This window comes from Acanthochromis polyacanthus, chromosome 11, assembly GCF_021347895.1.
Source record: "Acanthochromis polyacanthus isolate Apoly-LR-REF ecotype Palm Island chromosome 11, KAUST_Apoly_ChrSc, whole genome shotgun sequence".
Taxonomy (NCBI): Eukaryota; Metazoa; Chordata; class Actinopteri; family Pomacentridae; genus Acanthochromis; species Acanthochromis polyacanthus.
In genome coordinates, this window is record NC_067123.1 from 6,646,917 (window position 1) to 6,673,079 (window position 26,163).

The window sequence follows — 26,163 nt, forward strand, 5'->3', positions numbered from 1 at the left end:
TAACAGACATGGAGCCATAAATAAATGTACAGTAGGTGTGGAACGGTTCTAAGCTCTATCAGTTCACATCAACATACAGAAAGTTTACTTTAGCTCATCACCACTTCATGTCCCTGTTGGTGCTTTTGTCGTCTTTGTGAGGACTCACTTAGTCAGCTGACTGAAAACGCTCCTCCAACCCTCCAGTGGGTTCCTGGTCGTCCATCCTTCTGGTCTGGTCCGTCCGGTCCTCTCTGCCCACCATCCAGGAGTTCCCTGAACGGAACTCCTGGATGATGGATGAAGAAACAAAACATAAAGTTCTACAGTCAGTAAAATGCTTCAATTATAAATTATCATGAAGAGATATTAAGTCCTGAGAAACTGATGAAGTAATAACTTACCTTTTTCGGAGGAAGAAAGAAACAGAGTTAGTATCATGGATAATAGTTAAATATTGAAAAATGTGCAGTTGGAATTTTGCTTACCTCTGATAGAGAGAAGAAGAAACACACCTGTATTTGTCAGGTGCTCATACCTACCACCTCCCACATTGTCTGATGACGCTAAGACATGTGAAGGAGGATTTTTACTGTTATTTGCAGGGATCTTGATGTTTTTTGATCCGTGCAGTAAGAAGTGGGAGCTGCCTGTCAGCTGGAACTTCTCCGATCAGAGCTTCCACCAGTTTCAGGACTAATCGGAGTCGCTATCATCTGGACTCCGAAAAGGCCTGAACCAGCTTCCACCCGTCACAGAGAAGCCCGGGCTTGATGTGGAGGGACCCGACGCACTGTGGTCTGTGGACGAAGTGGATGGTCCAGGCTGTGCGTCGTCCTCTTCGCTGACCCGCTGCCTCTTCATACTTACCTGGGCCTCCACATCGCACTCCTCCCGGATCCTCTTGAGGAAGGAGCTGATGTGGACGGCAAGGTCCTCTGGGGGAGCAGCGGGAGCAGCGATGACCGGAGCACCAGCAGGAGGGGGGAGACGCTGGACAAGGGGGGAGCGGGGTCGGCCGTCCTCTTCTTCGCCGTCCTCCAGGTCTTCTTCGTCCTCGTCCAGGCTGTCGTAGCCGGAGTCTTCGCTGGTGCTCCAGTCGGACCAGGCGTCGGAGTCTTCCGTCTCGGGGTCTTCCTCTTCAGAGTCTTCTTCCTCTCGGTCTTCTCCCTCTCGGTCTTCTCCCTCTGGGTCTTCTTCTTCCTCGTATGGAGCCAGAACATCGTAGAAGATGGGAGCGTCGTCGTCATCAAAGATCCAGATGGTCTCCGGGAATCCGACGGCAGGGGGATGCTCCACGGCGTAGTCCACAGACCCTGAGAGGAAACAAGGTCATCACATGTTAGTACTTCTAACATCATTAGATATCAGGACTAAATCATCTACAGTCACAACTAAAGTTAATAACAGTTCACTATAAACATCCAACAACGGTGTCAACGCCACAAACACTAAATCAGTAATTCTGCAGTCTGTTCTTTCATGTGAGACTTTATGAAAACAATTATTTACTCTACTTTGGTCACTTGGAAAAACTTAAATCTTGACAATTCAGATGACGAGTTTGTTCACATTCATAGTGATTTAGTAATTAGAAATGTGTAAATGATGTGCTGTAATGCAACACAACACAATGCAACACAACACAGCTGAACATGACACACCACAATGCAGCACAAAGCAGGACAGCACAACACACTCCAACACAACATAGTACAATATGACACTACGAAGTTCAACACAATTCCAAATAACACAGCACAGATAACAAAGTACAATGCAACAGGGCACAACAGAACTCAAAACAACACCACACAGCACAGTGCAGCACAACACAACACAATGCAGTCCAACACAAAACAAAGTAGTACAACACAATGCAACACAACACAGGAAACCATCACACTGCACAGGATTACACAACAAAACACAACAGAGACCCACACAACCCACCATCATACAGTTTACCACAAAACAACGTAATACAACACAACATGGCACAACACAGCAAAATACAACTCAGAGCAACACAACAAAACACGGGATAACACAAATATACACAATATAATTTAATACTACAGAGCGCAATATAACACAACACAACAAAAGACGGCACTTTACCTCTCTGATCATTAATGTTACAACCAAAACACGGCAACAGGCAACAATGAAGTCACATTTTATGACTAATTATTATGACTGTCGCTGGTTCAGGTCATCATCACACATTTATGAAATCCTAAATAAACTGAATGTTTTCCACTAAGTGAACTTTTCTCCTCAAACACAGCAGCGTCCTTTCTCCTGGACTGTTTTAAGTGTCCTCACTCAGATAAGCAGCATGTTAACTGCACCTGTATTAGTCTGTGTGCATCAGATAATCAGTCACATCAGCAGTAGAAAGCAAAGTAAATCACTGTGTTCTTTCTTAACCGACAGAATAAACCGACCAGCAACAGAGATCCTTTACAAATAAAACAACATGAGCAAAAAAATATGAAACTAGCAGATTAGCACAATTTATTCACCAAATCTATGAGTTTAAATCATAGTGACTGAATGGAGACGGTGGTACACCTGCAGCCTCATTCAAGTGGTAAAAGAATCATTTTGTCATTCTTATGAGATTCAACAAATACAAACTGTGTGATGAATAAAATAATAGTTCACGTTAAAGGTCCATAAACAGTCAGACACAAAGTTTAGGTTGAGCAGAGTGAAAATGTGATTTTTAAAGCGACTCAGAGCAACACAGAGGAGAGGCCTGCTGCATTCTGAAGACTCCATCGTCTCCATGGATACAGCAAAAACACATTTCTGGCATTTTATCATTTCTGCCCCAGTTGGCATCATTTGTTTTAGTTTTCAAAAAAATTCATGGAAAATTTGATCAATTTGATGCCCTTAAATCAAAATGACAGAGTTTCCAAATCACTACGCCAACGATTAATAAATTAGATTAACCCTCTCCTGAGAGAAGTTTTACATTTTATGCTTCAAATAATCATTTTAAAAATCATCCAATAACTGTTAATCACTAAATCTGTGTTTTTATCAACAGTTACAATTTAGAAAGTCACACTGGTTTCTACACTGACACAGCTGTAAGGATTTCAGACAGATAAATAACATAATTCCATCAATAAAAAGCTACATTATTAATAATCTATTCATAATCTTACCAGTAGCGTCGCGGTGCACCTCCACGGCAACTCCCACGTATCCCTCGACGTCCATCAGTCTGAGGTCCATCTCCAGGTCTTCAGGGATCCAAAGGTGATTCAAGGATCCACCAAGAGTCGTTTTTATAAACGTCTTCTTAACTGGACTTCTTTGGCCGAAGGTTTCCTCTTCAGGTCTTCGGTTTCCAAAAGTGTCCTCTTCAGGTCTTCTCTTTCAGAGTCTGAGAGTGTCCTCTTCAGGTCTCCAAAAGTGTCTTCTTCTTCAAGTCTTCGCTTTCCAAAAGTTTTGCTTTCCAACTATTCTCTTTCTGCAGCTGATCTTTGAACAGGTCAATCCAAGTCCAAGAGCAGGTGAAAAAGGGAAATTTCAGAAAGTTTCAGCCTTTATATAGGCTCCCTGGGTGCATCAAAAAATGCCAGAATTGTTTTTGTTCGGTGCACCATGGAGACGATGGATTCATCCAATACAGAAGTTCTCTGTCACATAAATTCCGGTCACCTGCCTGAATGAAGAGTAGAAGTCACTCTTGTCATCAACCTTCTTCCAGCTGACTTCACATTTGTTCACATGTTCTCTGTTGCAATTTTACAAAGCAGCTGCTTGAAGACTGATTTTGTTTTGACCCCTGGATCTGACATCCCAGAACCAAACACCACAGAGCTCCACAGGGACTCATTGTTTGTAAAATCAGTAAAAGTGATACATCTATCAGAGAAATGTCTGACATATCAGAGGGACTGGTGTAAAGTATCTGAGTAAATGTACCCAATTACTTTACTTAAATGCAGTTTAAGTGGTTTAGACTTGAATATTTTAACTAGGGCTGGGTCTTTAACTTGTTAATTTCATTTCAGTAATTACAGCACATTTAATCGCACCGTTCTCAGTTCCCTAATTTGTGGCACACCAGTAACACTGATGAACACTCCAGCCCAGTAGGGGGTAGTAATGAACCTAAAGTGTGTCTGCAGCATACGGTCTATGGTCTGCAGTGAAGAAGATACACAGGAGTGATGTCAGCGCATAAGAAGTTTTGGTAAACAGTGAAGGAAAATGAGACTCATTGAGTTTGTTGGGAGGAAAGTTTTCTTATAAAAATCTTCCTGATGTCAGACAGATGAAAAATGCAGATAAATAGAAATTAACAAACATTTTTCTTTTTTGGGATTATTTTTTTCATTGATGTCTCTTGTAATTGTGGGAACATTTTATTTCATCAACATAATATTTCAAATGATAATTATTATGCATGTGTCCCACAACAACCCTGTTAGCAGAACCTTTTTCAGGTGGTAGAAGAAAACCGTGAATCACATGAAACACTGGAATTAACATCATCATACAGATTTCCTAAAGAATGTGTAGAGCAAAGCTGTGGCCTCCCTTCTATTTTTCATGTTTTCATCACATTGGCAGCCATGATTGAATGTCTCACTCTACCTCATATCATCAGGATCAGACTCATTGTTTTACTTTTTTCCATCAGTCAGTTTGTCCTCTTGGTCAGCAGTAACAGCGAGCTAAATATCTAGCTTCTACTGCTGAGAAAAAGCTAACATTAGCATGGATTAGCAACCCTGATACTGTGATTAGAGTAGGGTTAGCAAACAACAAATAAAACATGGAATAAAAATGGTTCCATTGATGTGTAAGCTGAGCTAATCAAGCCTTCCATAGTTTATGACCTATTATGATGAATATGTAGTCGAAAATTGCAAAACAGAAGGTTAATTTTTCAAAAATTTTGAAGCCCAAATGTCCTCCAGGCCTGGAATGACCCAACAGCTTTGCCATAAATTGAACTTTTTGCTTCTACATTTTCAGTTTCTGACCTTTTTTTAATCTATCATGGTTGTTTCACGTGTACTTTACTCTTCATGTATGTTAATGGGATGGACAAAATAATGCAGTCCAGCACAGCACTACCACCAACTAAATACTCAATAATCAACATAAAGTTGATCATCTTTTTTGCCAAAGTCAACAAAAAATGTTGCAGTTTCAAAAAAGTAGAACTTCTAGCCCTGTTTTTTATTGGGTTGTATTAGATAGCCAAATAAAGAGGCCAGTGAGCGTAAAAACAGGAACAGACCACAATGACAATGATCCGTTAAAGTCATAAGTTAATCTGTCATGTTGAGATAACTGCATAAATATTCCAGAGCCACTCTAGAGGCTCCACGACGCTGCATTGTGAGCTAAATGCTAACATCCTCACAATTTGCAAAAGTTTGGCTACCACATGTTCCACCACCTCAAATTTAGCGTGTTAGCATTTGCTACTTAGCACAAAACATTTAGTCCAGCTGAAAGGATGTTTGTATAACATAAAACTAAATTTAAAAATACTACGGCATCACTGCAGCGATTAGAATTTATCCTGAAGGAGATCAACACCGATCAGCCACATCATTAAAACCCATTGACAAAGTGTGCAACGTTTATTTTTTCCCATAATAACATAATGTTCTGCTAGGAAACCTTGAGTCCTGGTATTTATCTGGAAGCTATTCTGACATGTACCACTGATCACTGTTCAAAAGTTTGGGGTCACTTAGAAATGTCCATATTTTTGAAAGAAAAGCAGTTTTTGTCCATGAAGTTAACATCAAATGAATGATAAATCCAGTGTAGACATTGTTAATGTGGTAAATGACTATTCTAGCTGGAAACGGCTGATTTTTAATGGAATATCTCCATAGGGGTACAGAGGAACATTTCCAGCAACCATCACTCCTGTGTTCTAATGCTACCTTGTGTTAGCTAATGGTGTTGAAAGGTTCATTGATGATTAGAAAACCCTTGTGGAATTATGGTAGCACATAAATAAAACATGAATAAAAGCATTGAATAAATCGTGAAATTGTCTGGATGACCTCAAACTTTTGAACAGTAGTGTACATAAACTTTGCTCCAGACCAAGAACCCTCCTTGTGGGTAACAACAGACCCCATTCAGACAACATGCCCCGCTACACCTCAAAAACCACCTAAGAACAGCTCGAGGAACATGACCAAGAGCTCAAGGCACTGACGCAGCCTCAACACTCCCTAAATCCCAATCCAGTGGATCATCGATGGGTCCATCGAGGCCGAATCCAAACGCTGTAAGCCACTTGACCAAAAAGATCTGCTCGCTTCCTGATGCCACCAGAGATCCTGTATCTTTGCCCCGACATGTCAGAATGAAGAATAAATGTTATTTCGGTGGTTTTAATGTTATGGCTCGTCAATGCAAATGCGTGTGCAAAAGTTTCATGGCTATCTGTTCAATATTTGTCATAATGTTTCACCATAAGGCGACCCGATGACCCATGTCTTTTAGGGTTCCTAATCAGAAGTTTTAATTCCCAGCCAGTACAGATCATCTCTTTCCCCACAGCTTCCGTTTGTTTTTCCTCTAACTGTCCACTAAAGGCCAAAAAAAAAAGACATTTTAATACACATGTCAACCACTCTGGAGGAAATGTGAGCAGATAATGGAACTCCTTCGGGGCTATTTGTAGTAAATTTCATGACAATTGTTGAGATATAGATGACTGAAAATACGACCGCTGTTTGTTTAAATCTGAGCAGCTTCTGAACAAAGTGACCACAGACGACTCTCATCCACCCCCCCCCTTCATTAAATGCCTCACAGTAACATTGACAGTAACACATGGCTTATAAAAGTACAGTACAGTGATTAATATGGCGTGTTTCGACTTCGACACGTGGAGGTCGGTGCGGCGTCCTCAGCCGATCCCTGCTGAATGTGCGGCTTCGACGTAACAGTGACGAGACGCTTGCAGAAGCCCAGAGTGTCCAACTGTGGATGAGATCTTAAATACGAGAGGAGTCCGATCTGCCGTCAGTACTGGAAGGAGATGACGGAGTTCACTTTGTAGACGTGATACGAGCGATTCCAGAAGACTCGGGTGAAGTAGTTCGTGTACGGAGAGTAGTTCATCTTTATCTCGTGGCAAAAACGTCCGTGCTTGGAGAACGAGTAGATCTCTCCTTTATCGTAGACCACCTGGAAAAGACAAAACACGCCCATGATCAATGAAACATTGGTGGAGCTTTCTGAGGATTCGGCTTCATCAATACTACACAGAGTAGTCAGACAACAAAAATTATGAATAATAAACAAAACAAATATGAACGTTATTCTGCTTTAACCCTTTAAGCTTCAGTCAATTCCAGCCGTTTTCAGTACAAAAAAAATCGCTAATATTCTATTTTTAAATAAAAAAATTACGAAAAATACAGGGAATATTGGACGCACATCGGGAGGTGCATTTCCTTGAAAACGACCGATTCGTGGATTTTATACCGACTTCAGGACATGTTTTGGATAAAATAGTTTACTGGCTTGTGTCATCTGATGTAAAAGGTTGAATTATGGCCGTTTTTTGTGGAATCTTTTTTTTTGTGTGTAATAATGAACCCGGAAATGTGAGTCGCGCTGTGTGCGTTGAAGCCGTGTATAGAGAACGGATGGATGAATATTTGCTTTTGTCGGACAAATGTGTTTTTCTCACCCGCTGTGGTAATCGCATCTGAAAGTGGTTTATACCGGCGGATTCATGAGAATCTAAGCTTTCCATCGGCGTATAGTGTTTGTATAATCGTGTTTGCAGCCGTCGGACGTTCTTGAAATTCCTATGCAAATTAGTAGGTGTACCGCCGGCGGTACACCTACGACGCACTGAAGCGTAAAGGGTTAAGTTGTCCGTTTTTGTGCTCTCAGTGGGTGGAAGTGTCTGAACTCACGTGTCCGTTGGAGATGTCCAGCAGGTCTTTGATCCTGCAGCCCTTGTTGAAACTGAGCTCGTTACAAATCGACTCTTGGATGATGACGTAGTTGGTTTTCTGGGAGGTCAGAAGCTTATAGACGTCCTCTGCAGATCTCATGGCATAAACCTGGTAGGTCTGCAGCAGGAGGAACAACAGATGGACTAAAACAAAACTGCGTTTGCTCATAATCAACCTTTAAAAACATCATTAATTCAGAATGTTCTTCTGTTATATTCTCTGCTGCTGATCACAGACTTTAAAGGTTTTGCTGCTACTGTCTGGTATCATGTGTGTTACTGTGTCTACGTCGCAGTGAATCGTTCATTTCACTCACATCTTCGGTCCTCTTCAGCAGGTTGATGTCTGAGTAAAGCGGTAAACTGGTCACAGCTGCACCTGAACACAGCTTGATTGTTGCCAGCAGATGAGGGCTGCCGGCGAACACAGCCGCCACCGGAGCCTGAGACCTGGGAGCAGACGGAAGAAGACGTCTGAGACCACCATAAGAGAGTGCTACAGAATTTTTTTACGGATGCAGAAAGATGTGAAAACAGACCTGATCCAGCTGATGAGCTCCACTGTGTCTGGATCGTAGAACTCCGGCAGATCCGACAGCTCGGCTAAGACTCGAGGGCAATACTGCAGCAAAGTGGTGAACAAAAACACTTGTAAAGACCATGAACATCAGGGCAGTCTTGAGTTTCTAATGGCCCCTTGAACTCTAAATTTTCCATGATGGAGTCTTTGAACGCATTCCACAAAAAAACAATCCTGCATTTTGGTTCCTTCATGGATTTATTAAAGGTTATTTGGAAACGCCACAGAATCTGCTTGGTCTGAACATATCCACTACCATTTAAAACTTAAGGGTCACTTAGAAATGTCCTTATTTTTGAAAAAAAAGCATTTTTTTTTTCGTGAAGACAATACTAAATGCATCATAAATCCAGTCTAGTCATTGTTAATGTGGTAAATGAACATTTCCAGCAACCATCACTCCTGTGTTCTAATGCTACATTGTGTTAGCTAATGGTGTTGAAAGGCTCATTGATGATTAGAAAACCCTTGTGCAGTTATGTTAGTACATGAATAAAAGTGGGAGTTTTCATGGAACACATGAAATTCTCTGGGTGACCCCAAAGTTTTGGACGGCAGTGTGTATGCATCAGTTTTGGTGAGGCAGAAAGTCGTGTTAATCAAATTTTCTAGTTCCATGGCGTCTTAACTTCTTGTTAGTGATCACAGCTGCTGACTCAGTTTAAATAGGGCTAATTTTTAGTCTCATTATCCACAAATGCAGAGTCCGAGGAGCTTAAAACTCTGAAAAAATGATAACACCTAACTAGGATGCATATTAAGGTTGAGACACTGCAGTGTTATTGATTGTAAAGAATATACGCCTCATATCAAGAGATTCTAGAGAAGCGGTAAAAATCTCACCTCTCTCCACAAACTGAAGCCGATGATTGTGGGAACAGCCGTGCTCAGAATCAGAGACTGAAGACAAAATAGCAAATGCACAGTGTAAATAACATTTTTTGAAGATTTGACTAAATGAAGCTATTGTGATGTTGTACTAACTGTATTTCCGCTGAAGGAGAACCTACTAACCAACACTACGGGGTGGATGGACTTCAATTTGAGCCACTTAAACACCGTCATCCAGAGGCCTGGACAACACACACCGAACGCCGTGAACATGCAGACGTACGGCGTCCATAAATACTTCATCCTGTACGACGAAAGAACCAGACGACGTCTCAGTTGTGCCAAAAAAGAACAAACAAATCTTTATTTTAGAAAAAAGACGTAAAGCTGAGGAACGTACCCTTCGAACAGCAGAGCCAGACCTCCGAAAAACAACGTGTGAAAGACGTGATAGATGACCTCAGGCTGCTCTCCGATTCGTCCGTCTTCCAGCCTGTGGTCGGTTTTCATCGGCTGGCCGCTGTGGAGGAGAGAAAATCAGGTGACAGTCAACATTTGGAAACTACGGTAGGTATTAACCCCTTGACGCCTACTGTCACGAATTCACAACATAGAGACTACAGCCAAGATAGCGTATCCATTCCCCCAATGTTGGTTTGTGCATGTTCAATAAGTACCCACAGGGTTCTCGCCAGGATTTTTTTCAGCGTAACGGCAGGTCCTCCTGCACGCATGCGCGCAATAGACGGGAATGTGTGCACAATAGACGGGAACGCGCATGCACTCATGCGCAATAGACGGGAACGGGTCAATCGACAGGAAAGTATGGCTGAGGTGGGGAGACATAAATTAACCTAGATAGGCACCCAGTTGATAAAAACAAATGCACATGGCGTTATCTGTCAAAATAACAGCGCAGCGGCCCTAATCACAGTGTTGACCCTTCCTGTTCGGCCCCCGACCGTGGTCAGGAAGCCCGGGGTTAACCCCCTTCACTTCCTCAGCAGCCGTAGAGGCAAAGACACAGGAGCCCAGCCGTATCGAAGAACACTGCAGCCTTTATTGTTTATAAACAGTGGCTGAACCGCACAGTAAGGCCAACCCAGCAACTACATACCTTCTCTCCTCCTCCGACTGCACCGACTGCCGTCTCTCTCACTCGCTCTCCCCTCCTACACACACGCTGCTCTCTCTCCCCCTCTCATGACGGAGCCACACACTCTCATAACAACAGCGTAATCTTTGAAATGCGCTGGCGTAGTGGCCCTAATCACAGCGTAATCTTTTAAACTGAGCGTAACGGGCCGTTAAGACAGTGTAACGGGCCGTTATGGCAGCGTAACAGGCCGTTACGCTGAAATGCGCTGGCGAGAACCCTGACCCAGGAACCTTTTGCAAGCACTGGTTTCTGGTAGGACCGGTCGGAGTGGGACCTAATTATTATATATCTGCTATTATTATTATTATATATATCTATGTTCTATGTGTAATAGATAAATTAACAATCTCCACTTATTTTAGCATCATCTGGAAAGCTTGCTGCTGCCTTATAAGGAAGTTTAGAGGGTGTACCTTTTACATTTACAAGTCAATACAATGTAAATGTCATGTTAATGAGAGGGGAGGGTGTTCGTAGAGACTGTTCTTGAATCCGGCGCATCTCCCTCCTAAGAACAGATTTGGCTTGTCAAGAACGCTTCGTGAATCCAACGTACTTTTCTCCTGGGAGTTCTTAAAGCCGTTCTTTCGAACACTTTTCTACGAATGCGTTCATGAATGAGGCCCATTGTGAGATCAAGACAGCTGCAGATTTTGAAGTCTGAAGTCTTGGTGCATGATGGGAAATATCTGGGTCTCACCTGATTTAACAGCTCATTGATTTAGAAGTTGGTTCAATAGACAGAACTTTCAGATTTACAGAGACTGTAATAGTATTTGTCTGATTATAAAACTTTATTCTACGTGTGAACGATGAGAGGCTGAAAACATTCAGATTACACATCACAAAAAGCATAAAATGCATCATTCTAGTCTGCTTTCTATTATCATTGGGATGATTTAATTCCTGCAATACTTAGCAACACCAAAGCTGCTGATAAAGGATGAGAGGACTGTTAAAATAGCATCTGCACAGGTATTTCTGCATCTACAGTCTGAATATGTGACACATCAGTATGTTAGTATCCGATGCTGGTTTACATGAGGATTCAGGTAAAATGGGAAGTGAATCCTGAACAGAGCACTTTAAAAGGTTGCCTCGTTGTAATTAAAGCTATTGGAGGTGATAAAACGTTTATATGCGACAAAAAACAGTTGAGTAAATCAGAGTGTTTCTGTAATTTCTGCTGCTGGAAACTGCTCGTCTTCACTGCACACTTTTAAATGCTGCTGCTTTCCAGGCACAGTTCATTTCAAACCACCTTATTTTTGGCTTTTTGTACCCTCAGATCTTTGAGTACATGAATGAAAATCAAACAGAAGCGGATCTAGTGAGGAAATAACGACAGACGGTGAGGAGGCAGCCCAGTCATTGTTTGAAGAAAAGCCTGGGCTTCAAAAAAGGCATTTCTGGCAGGTAAACTGTTTTCTGTGGGAGAGAATAACTCCCTTTGGGTTTTGGAAGTTTGCAGTTGCCTTTAACTTGTAGGCTAAATAATGTCCTATTCATTGATAAACGATAGAGGATGCATCAACACTGGATCTCTGACTTCACAGTGCTGTACACTGAGACAAAGGGAACTTAGTTTTCTGTCATTTTTAGCTGAATTAATTCCATTTTTGTTGTTTTTGTGTGTGTTTACTTTAAAAGCTTTGTAGTTACAGAAATGTTTCATTCCAGCTGAAACTGGGACTGGACAGAAAGACACTTTCAAATGTTTCAAAAATCATCTAATCCTTGATGAGGACGATGTTTGAGCTCTCTGACCTGAGTCTTCTGTAGATGGTCTGCAGGGTGGACAGCAGACAGACACTGAGCACCAGCAGGTAAAAAGGAAGGACTGAGGCCTGCGTCAGTCGCAGAAAGAAATCCTGACCAGGCGTCTGGAGACTCTCCTGGCACAGCAGGAAGTTGGTGACAAAATCACTGACACAAATGAAAGGAAGCACCGCAGTTAGACGACTTTGATCGGATTACACCAGGAGCGTCAAACTCATTCTAGTTCAGGGGCCACATACAGTCCAATTTGATCTCAAATGGGCCGGAGCAGTAAATCACAACATAATAACTGATAAATAACAACAACTCAGAATGTTTCCATTTGTTTTAGTGCAAATAAATCCAAATACTTTCCAAAAATGTTCACATTTATTCAAATATCTTTTCACAAAACATGAATAATCTGAAATTTAAGAAAAATAAGTGCAATTTCAACAATATTATGCCTTATTTTATCATTTACACCAGGAGTGTCAAACATAAGGTCCGTCAGAGAATCTAATCCAACAAGCAGGATGATTTCACAAAATTAAAAGAGTGAAACTGAATACTTCCTGTGAAAACATTTCAATAAATCACACACAGCGTTCCACCAAAGCAAACTCTGTCCTACTGAAGCTGCTGACTCACATTATGCTGCATAAAGTTTAGCGTCTTTTCCTCCTGTGGGATGGACTGGACCCTCTGGTGGGCCCGTTTAGGCCCTCGGGCCGCATGTTTGACACCCCTGGATTACTCAGACTGAAAATGACACAGGACCCTCTAAACTCACGTTGTTGTGTTGAGCCCAAACTTAACTTCAAGGAACTTCAATATGAAGTCGCTGTCACTCACAGGAATGAGTTTCTGTGAATAAATAAACTCGAGTTACTCCCAAGTGACTTTAAACTCAGCATTAAATGGATTAACGGACACTTCATGTTCCTGTGAGTTTACCTTGACTAAGTAACTGAAGGTGATCCCAGTGGTGAAGACCAGGTGGAAATGTAGGAAGAGCTTCATCACTCTGGCCACCAGAGGCCCCATCTTCATCTTTTGCTGCAACAGAAACACATTTCATGAGTAAACATGAGTGTATTCAGCTCAAAGTACTCTATTTTGAACAAAATAAAGACAAATACTGAAACTAGAAATCCCTTTTCTTACCTCACTGACTAGTGTTCAACAGCAATGATTACACAGTTTATCATTTAGAAATGTCATCACTAGCTGATACTAATAAGACGTCTGATCGAGCTGTGACGTGACGGGGAAGCTAACTCTACCTGGAAGTACCTCGCGAGCACTGAGCCAATCAGGAGGCTGAGCAGCGGCGAGCTGAGCAGCGTGGCGTTCTGAAAGTGGAACAGGTAGGCCAGGAACAAGGAGCTGAGGTAAACCTTGTGGATGTCGGCCATCTTCACATCCAGAGACGACGGAGAAACAAAGAGAAACACAGAAAAAAGCTCTTTAAAACACTAAATAAACAGATATTTTAAATTTTGAAACATTTGCCCGATCTTTAGATTATTAAAACCCCATTGGAACTTCAAAGACAACAGCATTTTGGACGTTTTACACATCTTACATGAATAAGTATCTGACCAAAATGTGTTGTGAAGTCACAAACAAGAAATTAAACGGCATCTGTTACAATTAAATCAGTCATTAGCGCTGTGATTAAAGGAACAGTTAAACATCTTGGAGAATATGGAGAGAGACAGCTGAGAAGGTTCACAATACAGACTGAAATATAGTGTGAAACTAAGGCTAATAGAGCGTTAGCTTAGCATAAATAAAGGAGAAAAAGTCAATCTGATTCTGTATTAGGGCTGCACCAAACGACGCGTCGACGAGTCGTCTCAGCACGATACGTCATCAAAAGCGGAAGTGAGCGCGCAATGCAACAGAAATTCCCTTCCGACTGGAGTGCGGAACACGGACGAACGTCGGCGCGGCATCGTGCATGTGTTATGTATGCACGCTGCAGCATGGATGTCAGCGTTTACTATACAGCTGTATCTAAACGCGGACATCCGCGCTGCAGCGTGCATACATAACACATGCACGATGCCGCGCCGACGTTCGTCCGTGTTCCACGCTCCAGTCGGAAGGGAATTTCTGTTGCATTGCGCGCTCACTTCCGCTTTTGATGACGTATCGTGCTTAGACAACTCGTTGACGCGTCGTTTGGTGCAGCCCTATTCTGTATAAAAACAACAAACTCCACCTACCAGCAAGTTTAAGGCACATTAATAAAGGAAAAGGGGAAAAAAAATCAATAGAACATGAGAAAAACTGAACTAAATACATGTTGAACACTAGTTTTAATCAGCAAACCTGTGTTCATTCCAGTGTTTTTAGTAGCGTTGTGATGATTTTTAGTGTAAAAAGTGTTCATGTAACACCTTTAATGAGAAGTTTGTGTCTTTTCCTGCATAACTATATCAGTGTGACAGATTCATTTAGCTGACAGCTCAAAGAAACTCTTGGTGTGTTTGGAAATTTATGTGATTGCAAACGAAATATTCAACTATTTATTTAACAAAACACTCATGTATTTATCGGCATTGTTGCTTTTTTGTCGTATTTTTAGGCATTTTCAATCTTTTTGTCTCATTTTATCTGTTTTTTTTGGCTTTTTTGTCATTTTCTATCTCTTTTTGTCGCCTGTCTCAATTTTTTCATTTTCAATATCTTTTTATTGCCTTTTTGTCTAATTTCTGTCATTTTCGATCTCTTTTTGTTGTTTTTGTGTCAGGTGTTTGTCATTTTCGATCTCTTTTTGTTGCTTTTTTTTTGCCATTTTCAATGTCTTTGTTGTTTTTTTTGTCATTTTCAATTTCCTTTTGTTGCTTTTGTCTCAATTTTTGTTTTTTTTTCCTGCAAAACTGTATCCCTGTAACAGATTAATTTCGCTGACAGCTCAAAGAAACTCTCAGCATGTTTGGAAATTGTATGTGATTTAAATCAAAATATCAAACTAAATATCAAACAAAATACTCATGTATTAGTCAGCACAGATATATAAATGTTAGTGCATTTCTTTATTGTTTATTTTTTAGCTTTAGTCGAGCTGTTAGGCAGATTTTTGAACCCTAAACTAAAGTATCCACACTTGGATTGCCTTATATCTCGTCATAATCAAATAAGTAATGCTAATATTGCTAGTATGCTAGTATTTGTCATCAACATAGTCAACAGAAGCTTCAAAAAAAGCAGTTTCACTTCATTATTATGCAAATCTAGGCAGCAAAATGCTAAAAATCTACTGCATATGGAGTATCTGTGGTGGAAGTTTGTGCTGTTTCTGAGCTAAATAATGAATCTACAGAGCAACAGAAGCCGACGTGACATCATGAAGTCCAGCAGAAATGAGATGGAAATCAACGGCTGCTGCTTTTACCTTCCGTGGCGGCACCAGGTCAAAGGAGTCGAGCAGAAACAGACAGAGGCCTTGGATGAAGAGGACGTAGTGGCTGTGTTCCCAGACCAGCAGGAAGGTGAAGGTGGTGGCGCTCATGGTGAGATAGCAGAACATCTACGCAGAAACACAGCAAACAGTGAATTTCTGAAGCCCTGGAGTTTGTTGTTTTTTCTCATTTATTAATCTCTTTTTGTTGCTTTTCTTGTCTAATTTTTTGTCATTTTCAATCTCTTTCTGTTGTTTTTCTGTCTCATTTTTTTCCATTTCTGACCTCTTTGTTATTTTCAGTCTATTTTTGTTGTCTGTTGTCTCATTTTTTGTCATTTTTGATCTCTTTTTGTTTTTCTGTCTCATTTTTTTCTATTTTTGATCTTTGTTTTTTGTCATTTTCAATCTCTTTTTGTTGTTTTTTTCTCTCATTTATTGCAATTCTCAATCTTTTTGTTTTTTGTCTCAATTTTTTTCATTTTCAATCTTTTTGTTGCTTTTATCTATATATATATATATATATATATATATAATTTTTTTGTCGTTTTCAACCTTTTGGGTTTTTTTTGTCTCATTTGTCGTTTTCAATCCCTTTTTGCTTTTTTGTATACTTGTCATTTTTACCCTTTTTTGTCATTTTTTTGTCATTTTTAATCTTGTTTGTTTTTTTGTCTCATTTTCCATCTTTTTTGTTGTTTTGTCTAATTTTTTTGTCATTTTCAGTCTTTTATTAGTTTTTGTTTCAGACTTGTGCCATTTTCAATCTCCCTCTGTTGTTTTTTTTGTCATTTTCAGTTTCTTTTTGTTGATTTTGTCAAATTTTTTTGTCATCTACACAGAATTATAGTAAACATTGAACTTTTACAGTCCTGGTGTTTGGACTAGGTAAATTTGCAGACATTACACAAGCACAAAAACCACATCACACACCAACAAAAAAACCCTGAAAAACATAAGATCGGGTCTTTAAAAGGAGCCTCTATGAAGGCTGACCTCGGTGGCAGAGCTGATGTTGTTGCTCAGGAATCCAGTCAAAGCTGCGACCTGACAGGAGAAGTACGGCAGCGCCCAGTTGTCCCGCAGAGGAAGAGCGTGATCCACTCTGGTTGTGTCGGATCTGTGGGAGAAAACAGGAGAAATTCAAGTGGACAAGTCACAGAAAAACAAGCGGTAAAGGGGAGATTTGAGACATCTGAGGAGGCATCAGAACTAAAACACACTCACTGTCCACTTTATTAGACACACCTTGATAGTAAAAGGTTGGAGCCCCTTTTGCCTTTCAGTCTCTATTTTTGTCATTTTTAATCTTTTTGTTGTTTTTGTTCTCTCGCTTTTTGTCATTTTCAGTCTTTTTGTTGTTTTTTTCTGGCTCATTTTTTGTCATTTTCAATCTTTTTGTTGTTTTCTGGTCTCACTTTTTGTCATTTCAATATTCTTTATTGTTATTTTTGGTCATTTTCAAACTTTTTGTTGTTTTTTTGCCTCATTTTTTAGTCATTTCAGTATTTTTCATTGCTTTTTATGTCAATTTTTGTCATTTTCAACGTTTGTTGTTCATTGTTATATTGTTTTTTCCTTCATGTTCAATCTTTTTCTTGTTTTTTGTCAAAATAAATCTCTTTTTTGTTCGTTTTGTCTATTTTTTTCTCATATTTACCCATTTTGTTATTTTTTTTGTCTCATTTTCTGTCATTTTCAATCTCTTTGTTGTTTTTTATCTTATTTTTAACAAGGCATTTTGGTGAACATTTTCTCTTTTTGGGACCATTCTCTGTAAACCTTAGAGATGGTTGTGTGTGAAAATCCCAGCAGATCAGCAGTTTCGGAAATACTTGGACCAACAACCATTCAAAATCCCTTAAATCCCTTTCTTCCCCATTGAGTTGCTGCCATCTGATTGGCTGATTGGCTATTTTCTTTAAACCACTGAACAGGTGCATCTAATAAAGTGGCCGGTGAGTGTATATTTGTATAGTGCTGTTTTATAGCATCATTTACGTGGAACTTTACACGAGTATGAGGACCAGTTTGGCAGACTTCCTTCTCACCTGTTGATGACGTACCAGGCCACAGCCAACATGCCGGCCACCCACGTTCCACTCATCACCCAGCTGCACACAAACAGGGCGGTGACGTAGACCGCCTGCAGGCCCAGCACCGCCCCGACGTAGAAGTAGACGGGCTCCACGAAGTCCTGTTTTATGAGAAACAAGGGCGGCGATTAAAGAGCAAAAAAACAACAATAACACTTCATACAGACGTAAAAATCAAGTAATAACCTGCTACAGAGGTTTAAAGCTGCCTTATTATCATCCAGAAAAACAGTGGCTAGTTTGTTTTGCTGCCTTTTATTTAATTTGCCATTTCAGTCCGCTGACACATGAAAAGCTGTAGAAGCAGTTCATCACAATTATTCAAATAACTGACAGTTGATTGTTTCAAGGCTTTCATGCACGATGTACTGAACAGTTTATTACATAAAGAGATAAGTCTGACATTTGCAAAATGTAGCAGCACCGTTTATGTTTTCTCCACAAATCCACAAACCAGCACAGACATTTTTCTGGTTTTTCAAATGCACTGCAAACAAATCCTCTTTTTATAAACTTCATTTTATGTATAGATCCAGAAAGGTTTTGAATGGCTGCAATCATTTTATTCTCTTTCTTGATGCTGATGAGACGCACATGCAAAGTTTTAAGATGCAAATTCCAGCAGCAGTCGCAGCGAGCTCGTCTGAGCACACGGCAACGAGATGAAGTCAAAGTCAAGCACCTCTCATATCTCTAATGTAACCGAATACCTGCAGATGTTACGACGTTTTCAGACCACTCTGATTAAATTTAAGACACTACATTTACAGCTGTGCTAAGCCTTGGTTGTCTGCTCTGAGGTTTTAGATATTTTGGCTAGCTGTTCAGATTTTTGGGGTTTGGTTTTGGACGGTTTTGTTCAGAAGCTTTTGTTACACTTTCAGAAGGCTGAGGAGCTGTCTCATGAAAACCATGAAAAAAAACTCCATAAGCACTGGAAGAGGTCATGTGATTTGTTCTGCTTCCTCTGTAGCATTTTAGACATTTTAAGGATTGATTTAAGGACTTTGTTGTCAGCTTTAAGACAATCCAGGCCTTAAATTTGCAGAATTTAATATAATCAGTCTGAAAAAAGGCCCATGACAAGAAATCTGTTTTCCAATCTGCATGCTCATTGCTTATTTGCTCAGAGCAGGGCGTCACTGTGGTTTCAGTCCTTGTGTTCACGAGGCGTTTCTATGACAACGATATCTCGACGACAGATCAGAAACATAACTCGGTACGTGACAGACGAGCATCTCCTCCAGCTGCGATCGTTTCTGTCTGACAAACACAGCTCAGGATGGACAGACACGAGCAGAACGAGCTTCTCTTCCATCATGTTTTCCATTTTTTTCCATTTGAAAAGGAGCGACGGCGACGACAACAGTGACAGTCTTAATGTTTTAGAGATTTTTTTTAAATAAAAACGCACAAAAAAGGCAGACCACTCTGAAGAAAAGCATCAGTGCAGGCAGCACCTTCCCTGTGTCTTCACAGCAGAGGAAAAAACAACAAGAAAAAATATGGTGACGATCTGAAAAAAACATTTATGTTTTATTTAGAAAATAGACATGAAAATATATAGATTTTAGATTCATTCATACAGTTTAATTATCCTTGATTCTGAATCTATTATTGTACATTTTATTAATTATTACTACAGAATGCATACCATTAATTAGATATAAAAGCCAGTATTCATGATCTTTATTGATTATATATTCTTTATAAATCATTTTCAATCTCTTTTAGTTGTTTTTTTTGTGTCAATTTTTGTCATTTTCTGTCCCTTTGTTGCTTTATGGTCTCATTTTTGTCAGTGCAATTATTCTTTATTATGCATCTATTATTTTATATTTCTATTATTACTACATCATACGAACCAGTAACTAGATATATAAGACAGTATTCACATTCTTTATTGATTATATATTCTTTATATATCATTTTTAAACTCTTTTTGTTGTTTTTTTTGTCTGTTTCTGTCTCTGTTGCTTTTTGTCTCCGTTTTGTCAGTGCAATTATTCTTTATTATGCATCTATTATTGTGTATTTTAATTATTACTATATCATTCTGTACATACCAGTAACCAGATATATATGGTAGTATTCACATTCTTTATTGATTATATACTCTTTATATATCGTTTTTAACCTCTTTTTGTTGTTTTTTGTCTCATTTTTTTGTCATTTTCAAGCATCAGTGAGAGCAGCACCTTTTCTGTCTTTTCACAACAGAGAACAAGAAAAAAACCCATTAAAGTGTCATTTTCATTTAAAAAATACACATGAAAATACATATGGCTATAGCATGTGAAACATTATTCTTATATATACACATTACACATTAATTTATAGAGTAATTACTCTTTATTATGCATCTATTATTGTATATTTTGTTATTTATTACTACATAATACGTACCAGCAACTAGATATATAAGCCAGTATTCATGTCCTATATTGATTATATATTCTTTATTTTTTGAAATATTACACTTAAACTGTACAACTTTCCTGTGCAACATTATTTACTGCATTATTGAACTCCTGTGTGTAATTTAGTTTTTTCTTCTTAGTCATTTTTTCAGTGTAATTCTGTGCATCAGGTGTGTCTTACAATTATGTCTGCAATTAATTATATCATATGTCATATATAGTGTTTATTATATTAATGAATTTTGTTTATATTTTTGGATTTTTTCAGTGGATTTATCTTGCTTCAGTTTAATATATCACTCATCACTTTTTCCTTTTGAGCTGCTGTAAACGTGTGAATTTCCTCGGTGAGAGCTCAATAACGTTTATCTGTTCTCTCACAGAGACGTTTCTGAAACTGATCAAACACCAAAAGGAATCAGAGAAGCTCACCTGGCTGCCCGTGATTCTGTACACAAAGCTGGTGATGAGCTCTGGATAAAGAGACAAACGTTCGACCGCGTTGATGGTTTGACCTGAAACAGTCTTGTTGTCTATCGTGAGCTCATAGAACCCTAAAAAACACACAACAGTTAAAACTAGGGACATTAAAGTTATGACTTCTGTGCTTTCTGTCTTTTACAAGAAGCCCAGGTACCTCTTTCAAAGGAGGGAGCAGCCAGCATGTGTTTGTAGTAGTAATAATAGAGCCCACTGCCTTCCTGGAAAGTGATTTCACGCTCCAGCTCCTGACACAAACACAGCGAACGTTAGAGCTGACACAAGGAGGAAACGCATAGAAGCATTCTGATAAAATGAACAGTCACCCACCTGCTTGGTCGAAAACCAAAACTTCCTGTCGTGATACGTAGATAGATAGACGGCGTAGAGCATGCCGCAGGCGACAGCTGCAACACAGCCGAAGAAAACTCTCACCAGACGCTGCAGGAAAGCGGCTGAGGAGCACAAACACAACAGCAAACGTCACTGTGGAGCTTCTGCAGGCCGTGAAGTTCAGCTGACACCTGCTTCAACCCAAAGACACTGAAAATATCTCCATTCTGACACTCTGCTTTAGTGTTTTTTAGCCCTGCGGGTCAAAATTGACCCGTTTTAAAGTTTGAAAACGTTGAAAAAAATACATATTTTCACAGTGAAACTTGTGATGTCCACATTTTCAACATTTTTGGGAAATCTTTGAACATTTTTTGGTGGGAAAAAAAAATGATAAAAATGTTTCTTAAGACCATTCACACAAAAAATCAACCAAAATCCAGCGAAATTCGCTGGATTTTGGTTGATTTTTGTGTGAATGTTCTTAAAGAAAATATCAGAAGTTTTATTGATATGTATGTAGTCACTTTAGATATTTTTAGGATTTTTTTGGAAGAATTTTACTTATTTTTTGAAAATATTTACAAGAATTTTCACACCAAATTTGGGGGACTTTTTAAAAAAATAAAACTTTTAAGGGAAACATTTAAGGACTAAGAGGAATTTTCTTACTGAAGATTTTGCAAATTTTCTGAAATTTAGAGATTTTTGTTTTTTGCTGAATTTTTGGATTTTTTTCAGACAAGGAAACAACATGTTCTGGTGCCTGTAAATGAGGAAAACAGGAGGGTTGATACAACAGCTGCAAACTGATGCACAGAAACAGAAACAAACTCTTACACCGGAGCAGCTTCTTCCCTCATGAACAATAAATCAGAAAATCATAAAGGACTCCTTATACTTATAGCATTTTTATTGAGATTTTCTCAGATGTATATTTGCATTTTTATTCTTTTACTGTCTGTTGTTGCTGACTACTGTAACTCTAAACACCACGACAAACTCCTTGTTTGTGCAGACTCACTTGGCAATAAAGGTTTTCCTGATTCTGTGACTTAAACAATGCATATTTACCATTAATTTACTCACACATTTGCAAATATTTGCACCCAAATCTTCCTTATTTGATAAACATTTGTCTACATGTGTCACTTTCAGCTGTTTTTCAGTTTTATTTTAAATTTTAAAAGGTGCATCATAACATAACATCATCAATGTGTGGAAAATCCTTAGAACTACAGCTAACACTAAGCTGGTTATATTAAAAAGTTTATTAGTCCTGGGATAATCATTTCAGTTTGGGAAGAAACAATAAGAATACACCTCTAAACAAAGTGAAATACTGCTCATCTACAGTGGCCCTGAGCAATCAATACGCTGCAGCACACACAGACAAAACACAGTTCTGAAAAATGTTCTTCAATTTAATGACACTTGTGCAGCATTTAGAGAAAAAAATATGTTGCTGAACAAAAGCACAGATCACATGAAATGTATTTTTAGTGTTGCACACTACCAGGACATGCAACAAACTAACAGATTTACTGTATTTTATCTTATTTTCCAACATGACTGACTGATGTGTAGTAAACTTCTGAGTTGCCATGGCAACAAAGGGCCTGTCCCAGTTGTGTCCGTCACTTATTAGCGTCCCCTGGAAACAGTTGTTATAGGTGGCGTTTCTGTATTTAGTCGTGTTTTCTGTATTTGAAAGCTCCTGAGTTGTTGGATCGGTGGAACTGTTTCCTTCATTTGCTTGTGTTTTGTTTATTTGCATGGGTTTCTTCAAGGCTGCAGCGCTCTGAGCTCTCAGATCCACGAAACAACTAAAGTGTATTAAAGTAGTTTAATTGCCTTGAAAACCCTTAATGCCTCTCTGTGTTCTAATCAGAGCCGTCAGGATATCAGACGTTTACATCAACGTGGGAAAGAAGAACTCACAGAGTGGATGCTGTTGCTTTAGCTTTCATTTTGCTTCCTGTGGTTTGGTTTTTTTTAGAAAATGAATTACACTTAAAATACAAGTGCAGGGAGGAGAAAAGTAGAGTTGAACAAATAATCCAATTCAAAGTGAAACAGTGCAGTTAGCAAAACACAAACGCAGCAACTGAGGACATAGAGGACACAGCATCAACCTCATTATTTAATAAGAATTTAAATTTCATTTTATTACCTGCACTGCATTATTTAATAGCCGCACCTTCTACGCTCAGCACCAGGTGTGACTCACAGTTTAACTGTCAGGTCTGCAGTTTACAAATTCATACTTTCATGGATGTGCAGTCCCATTTTTGATGGTATCTTTGGCAGTAATGCTCCATCACGTTTTAAACGTGTTACACAGTAAATATTGAACTCATATAAAAGTGCAACATATGTCAGGAAAAATGCAATTAGACTATACTGTACAATAACCATACAGCATAATATTTCTGTGTGAGAATATCAACCTGATAGCTACAGCTGCTAGATTGTTTACTACATTATTCTGTGTATTACTAATATGACGTCTGTATTTCGTTTTTAAAATATCTCGGTTATCATTAACACCACTAACTTCTGCCAGTCGTTGCACAGCCTTGAAGAACAGCTACTGAATGAGCTTGTGACAAATAAAACGCTTCAAACTAACAAGTGAAATATTTTAAGGTTCAAATTCAAGGTTGTTTATTGGTGGAAACCAGAATAATCCTCCCTATGAGATACCACCAGTAGCTGCATCATATCAACAAAGGAACAGATTAACACGCAGAGAGCAGGAAGTGGGTTCTTTTTACAGGGAGCTGTTCTTGGAGAATGGATGAATGGTGTCCCAAGACATATGGACATACCTGTGCACAAACTTTAAGTTTAAACCACGGTTTATCCCCACCTTTAGCCAATCACATTTCAATATCTGAATTATACGTTTGTGTTCTGCAACTAATCACATTTCACCATACTGTATAAAATGTTCTGTTCATATCAGACTTTAGCCTTTTCTGGGAGGCTGTTCCAAACAGAAAAAGTCTTCGTATAAGATTCTTTTGAGAAACTGATATTAAAAAATAAACAGCTTAACTGGTGAGAAGTAGTCTGTCATCTACCTCAAAAAAGTTGGAGATAGAAGTTCCAGTTGGAGGTAATTTAGATTCACAGTCTTTCACCAAATCTCACAATCAGCCAGTAAAACAATCACTGAGCAGAATCTAAATTGGCATATTGAAGAAATACTCACATGTAGATGAGCTCCTGTGTGTTCTGACAGGTTTGATGGATTCTTCTTCCTGCTCTGGTTCATCACCTTTAACTTCACCTCCATCCTTCTGCTGCAGGTTTCCATCTGCTGCATCGCTGGACACCTCCTCAACATCTGCCCAGATGTCACAACACACACACCATACCTGTCACAGTATCCACACACACACAAACACACACATCTGCTGCCTCCACAAAACTTAACTGTCTGGATGTTTCCTCCTCTGGTGGCTAACTGCTAGCCTGCTAAGTTAGCTTAACTTACCTATGGCGTCCAGCTCTGGCTCAGACTGTTGAGTTTCTTCTTCTTCTTCTTCTTCTTCATTATCTCCTTCCAGAGTGTCCGATTTGCGGCATCTGAGCTCAGTCATGACGAGATGAATTAATCCGAGAGGAGTTGTGAGGAGTGTGGAGGCAGCAGCATGCTAGCTAGCAGTTAGCTTAACCAGGATGCTTCGGAGCAGCTCCTCGCTCCGACGTGAACCAGGCAGGTGACAGACTGAACTACAAGCCTCCTGTTTCCTCAACTGACTCCTCTTGTGTCGGGTCTTTAGTTCGGCTGCAGGGTTCGGTTCGGTGTCGGCTGTTTGGAGGACTGAACCGCCGCTGGGCTCCGACCGGACATGGCAGAGAGGAGGACCGCAGAAAGCAGCGTAGAAGAAGAAGAGTTACCACAAACTTCACTCAAAATTAATTTATGAAAAACAAAAACTGACATTTTCTTCTCCTTTCTGATTATATAAATTGTTATAACGTAAATGTTTGTGTATTTTTTTAACCCTCGTGTCGTCCTCGTGTTGTAAAGTTTGAAAATGTCGGGGGGGAAATATATTTTCACAGTTAAAAATTCTACATTTTCAACATTTTTGGGAAATTTTTAGGTGGAAAAAAAGAAATGTTTGAAAAAATGTTTCTTTAAGAACATTCGGGGAAAAAAAATCAACCAAAATCCAGCGAAATTCCATGGATTTTGGTTAAAAAAATCTGAACATTCTTAAAAAATATTGGAACTTTTACTGATATTATTTTAGATATTTTTAGGATTTTTTTGGAAGATTTTTACTTATTTTTTGAAAATAATTAAATTTTTTTATTTTTAAAATTTTTATTCATGGCCAAATTTGGGGGATTTTTAAAAAAATAAAACTCATAAGGGAAACTTTTAAGGAATTTTGGAATTTTCTTCCTGAAAATTTTGCAATTTTTTTTATTAATTTGGGGATATTTTTTTTGCTGATTTTTAAATATTTTTTCAGACAAGGGACCAGTATTTTTTAGCGCCCATAAATGAGGACAACAGAAAGGCTAAAGTGTTGTATTTTAGCATAATCTTATCAAGCTCGCACTTAATGACACGTAATTTGTTTTTAGCACTCCAACAGTCATTTAGCCTGTTTTTTCCTGCTCTGATGGACATTTAGCCGACTGTAGATGCTAAATAGACAAAATTGATTTTTTATTTTTATTTTTTTGTACTTTATTTTTTGTAAAAGAAACACATACAACAGACAAGCACAACATAACAAACAGAGCAAAACAGTTGATCACCTAGATAATCATACAGACATTATACTGATGGAAATACAAGTCAGCTCATATAGTGATGGTTCAATTGGCATCTCTTATGGTCATAAACACAATCCATTTTTCCCAGTATTGCAAGTACTTATCCCTCTGTAGATTTAGCGAAAAGGTCATGCTTTCCATGTTTTGAATACAGGTCACAATATTAATCCAGTCTGCATCTGTTGGAGGTGTCGTCTGCAGCCACTTTCCGGTAATGGCTTTCTTGCTAGCTGCTAATAGTATTTTTAAAAGATATTTGTCTTGCACCGATAAATGAGGTGCAATATTCCCCAAATATAGAAAAAGAGCAGTGACTATCATCTCCAAAAATATT

At 39.1% G+C, this 26,163-nt stretch overlaps 1 protein-coding gene across 2 annotated transcripts; it reads right to left on the reverse strand.

The window, feature by feature from the left end:
- Positions 1 to 5,172: 5,172 nt before the first annotated feature.
- On the reverse strand, positions 5,173 to 24,934 carry LOC110972717 (probable C-mannosyltransferase DPY19L4). 2 transcript variants are annotated; one of them, XM_051955060.1, is made up of 19 exons: positions 24,529 to 24,934; positions 24,244 to 24,378; positions 21,024 to 21,148; positions 20,851 to 20,941; positions 20,646 to 20,767; positions 17,749 to 17,894; positions 16,694 to 16,817; positions 15,692 to 15,826; positions 13,572 to 13,703; positions 13,243 to 13,344; positions 13,079 to 13,152; positions 12,295 to 12,453; positions 9,769 to 9,888; positions 9,552 to 9,672; positions 9,381 to 9,437; positions 8,497 to 8,579; positions 8,275 to 8,407; positions 7,917 to 8,075; positions 5,173 to 7,176 (listed from the first exon to the last, which is right to left on the reverse strand). In XM_051955060.1, the coding sequence occupies exons 1-19, from the start codon at positions 24,632 to 24,634 to the stop codon at positions 7,012 to 7,014; spliced, it is 2,289 nt and encodes a 762-aa protein (XP_051811020.1). In that variant the 5' UTR covers positions 24,635 to 24,934; the 3' UTR covers positions 5,173 to 7,011. The 2 variants fall into 2 exon arrangements, with proteins under 2 accessions (XP_051811020.1, XP_051811018.1); XM_051955058.1 differs by having other exon boundaries at positions 9,522 to 9,672.
- Positions 24,935 to 26,163: the final 1,229 nt, after the last annotated feature.

Excerpts from the sequence above, each read along its gene's own strand:
- LOC110972717 (XM_051955058.1), bottom strand. The coding sequence starts at position 24,634 with ATGACTGAGCTCAGATGCCGCAAATCGGACACTCTGGAAGGAGATAAT. Across the intron at positions 13,153-13,242 it reads CCTTCAGTTACTTAGTCAAG|AAACTCATTCCTGTGAGTGA; the intron begins GTAAACTCACAG and ends ATTTATTCACAG. Across the intron at positions 9,889-12,294 it reads ACCATCTACAGAAGACTCAG|CGGCCAGCCGATGAAAACCG; the intron begins GTCAGAGAGCTC and ends TCTCCTCCACAG.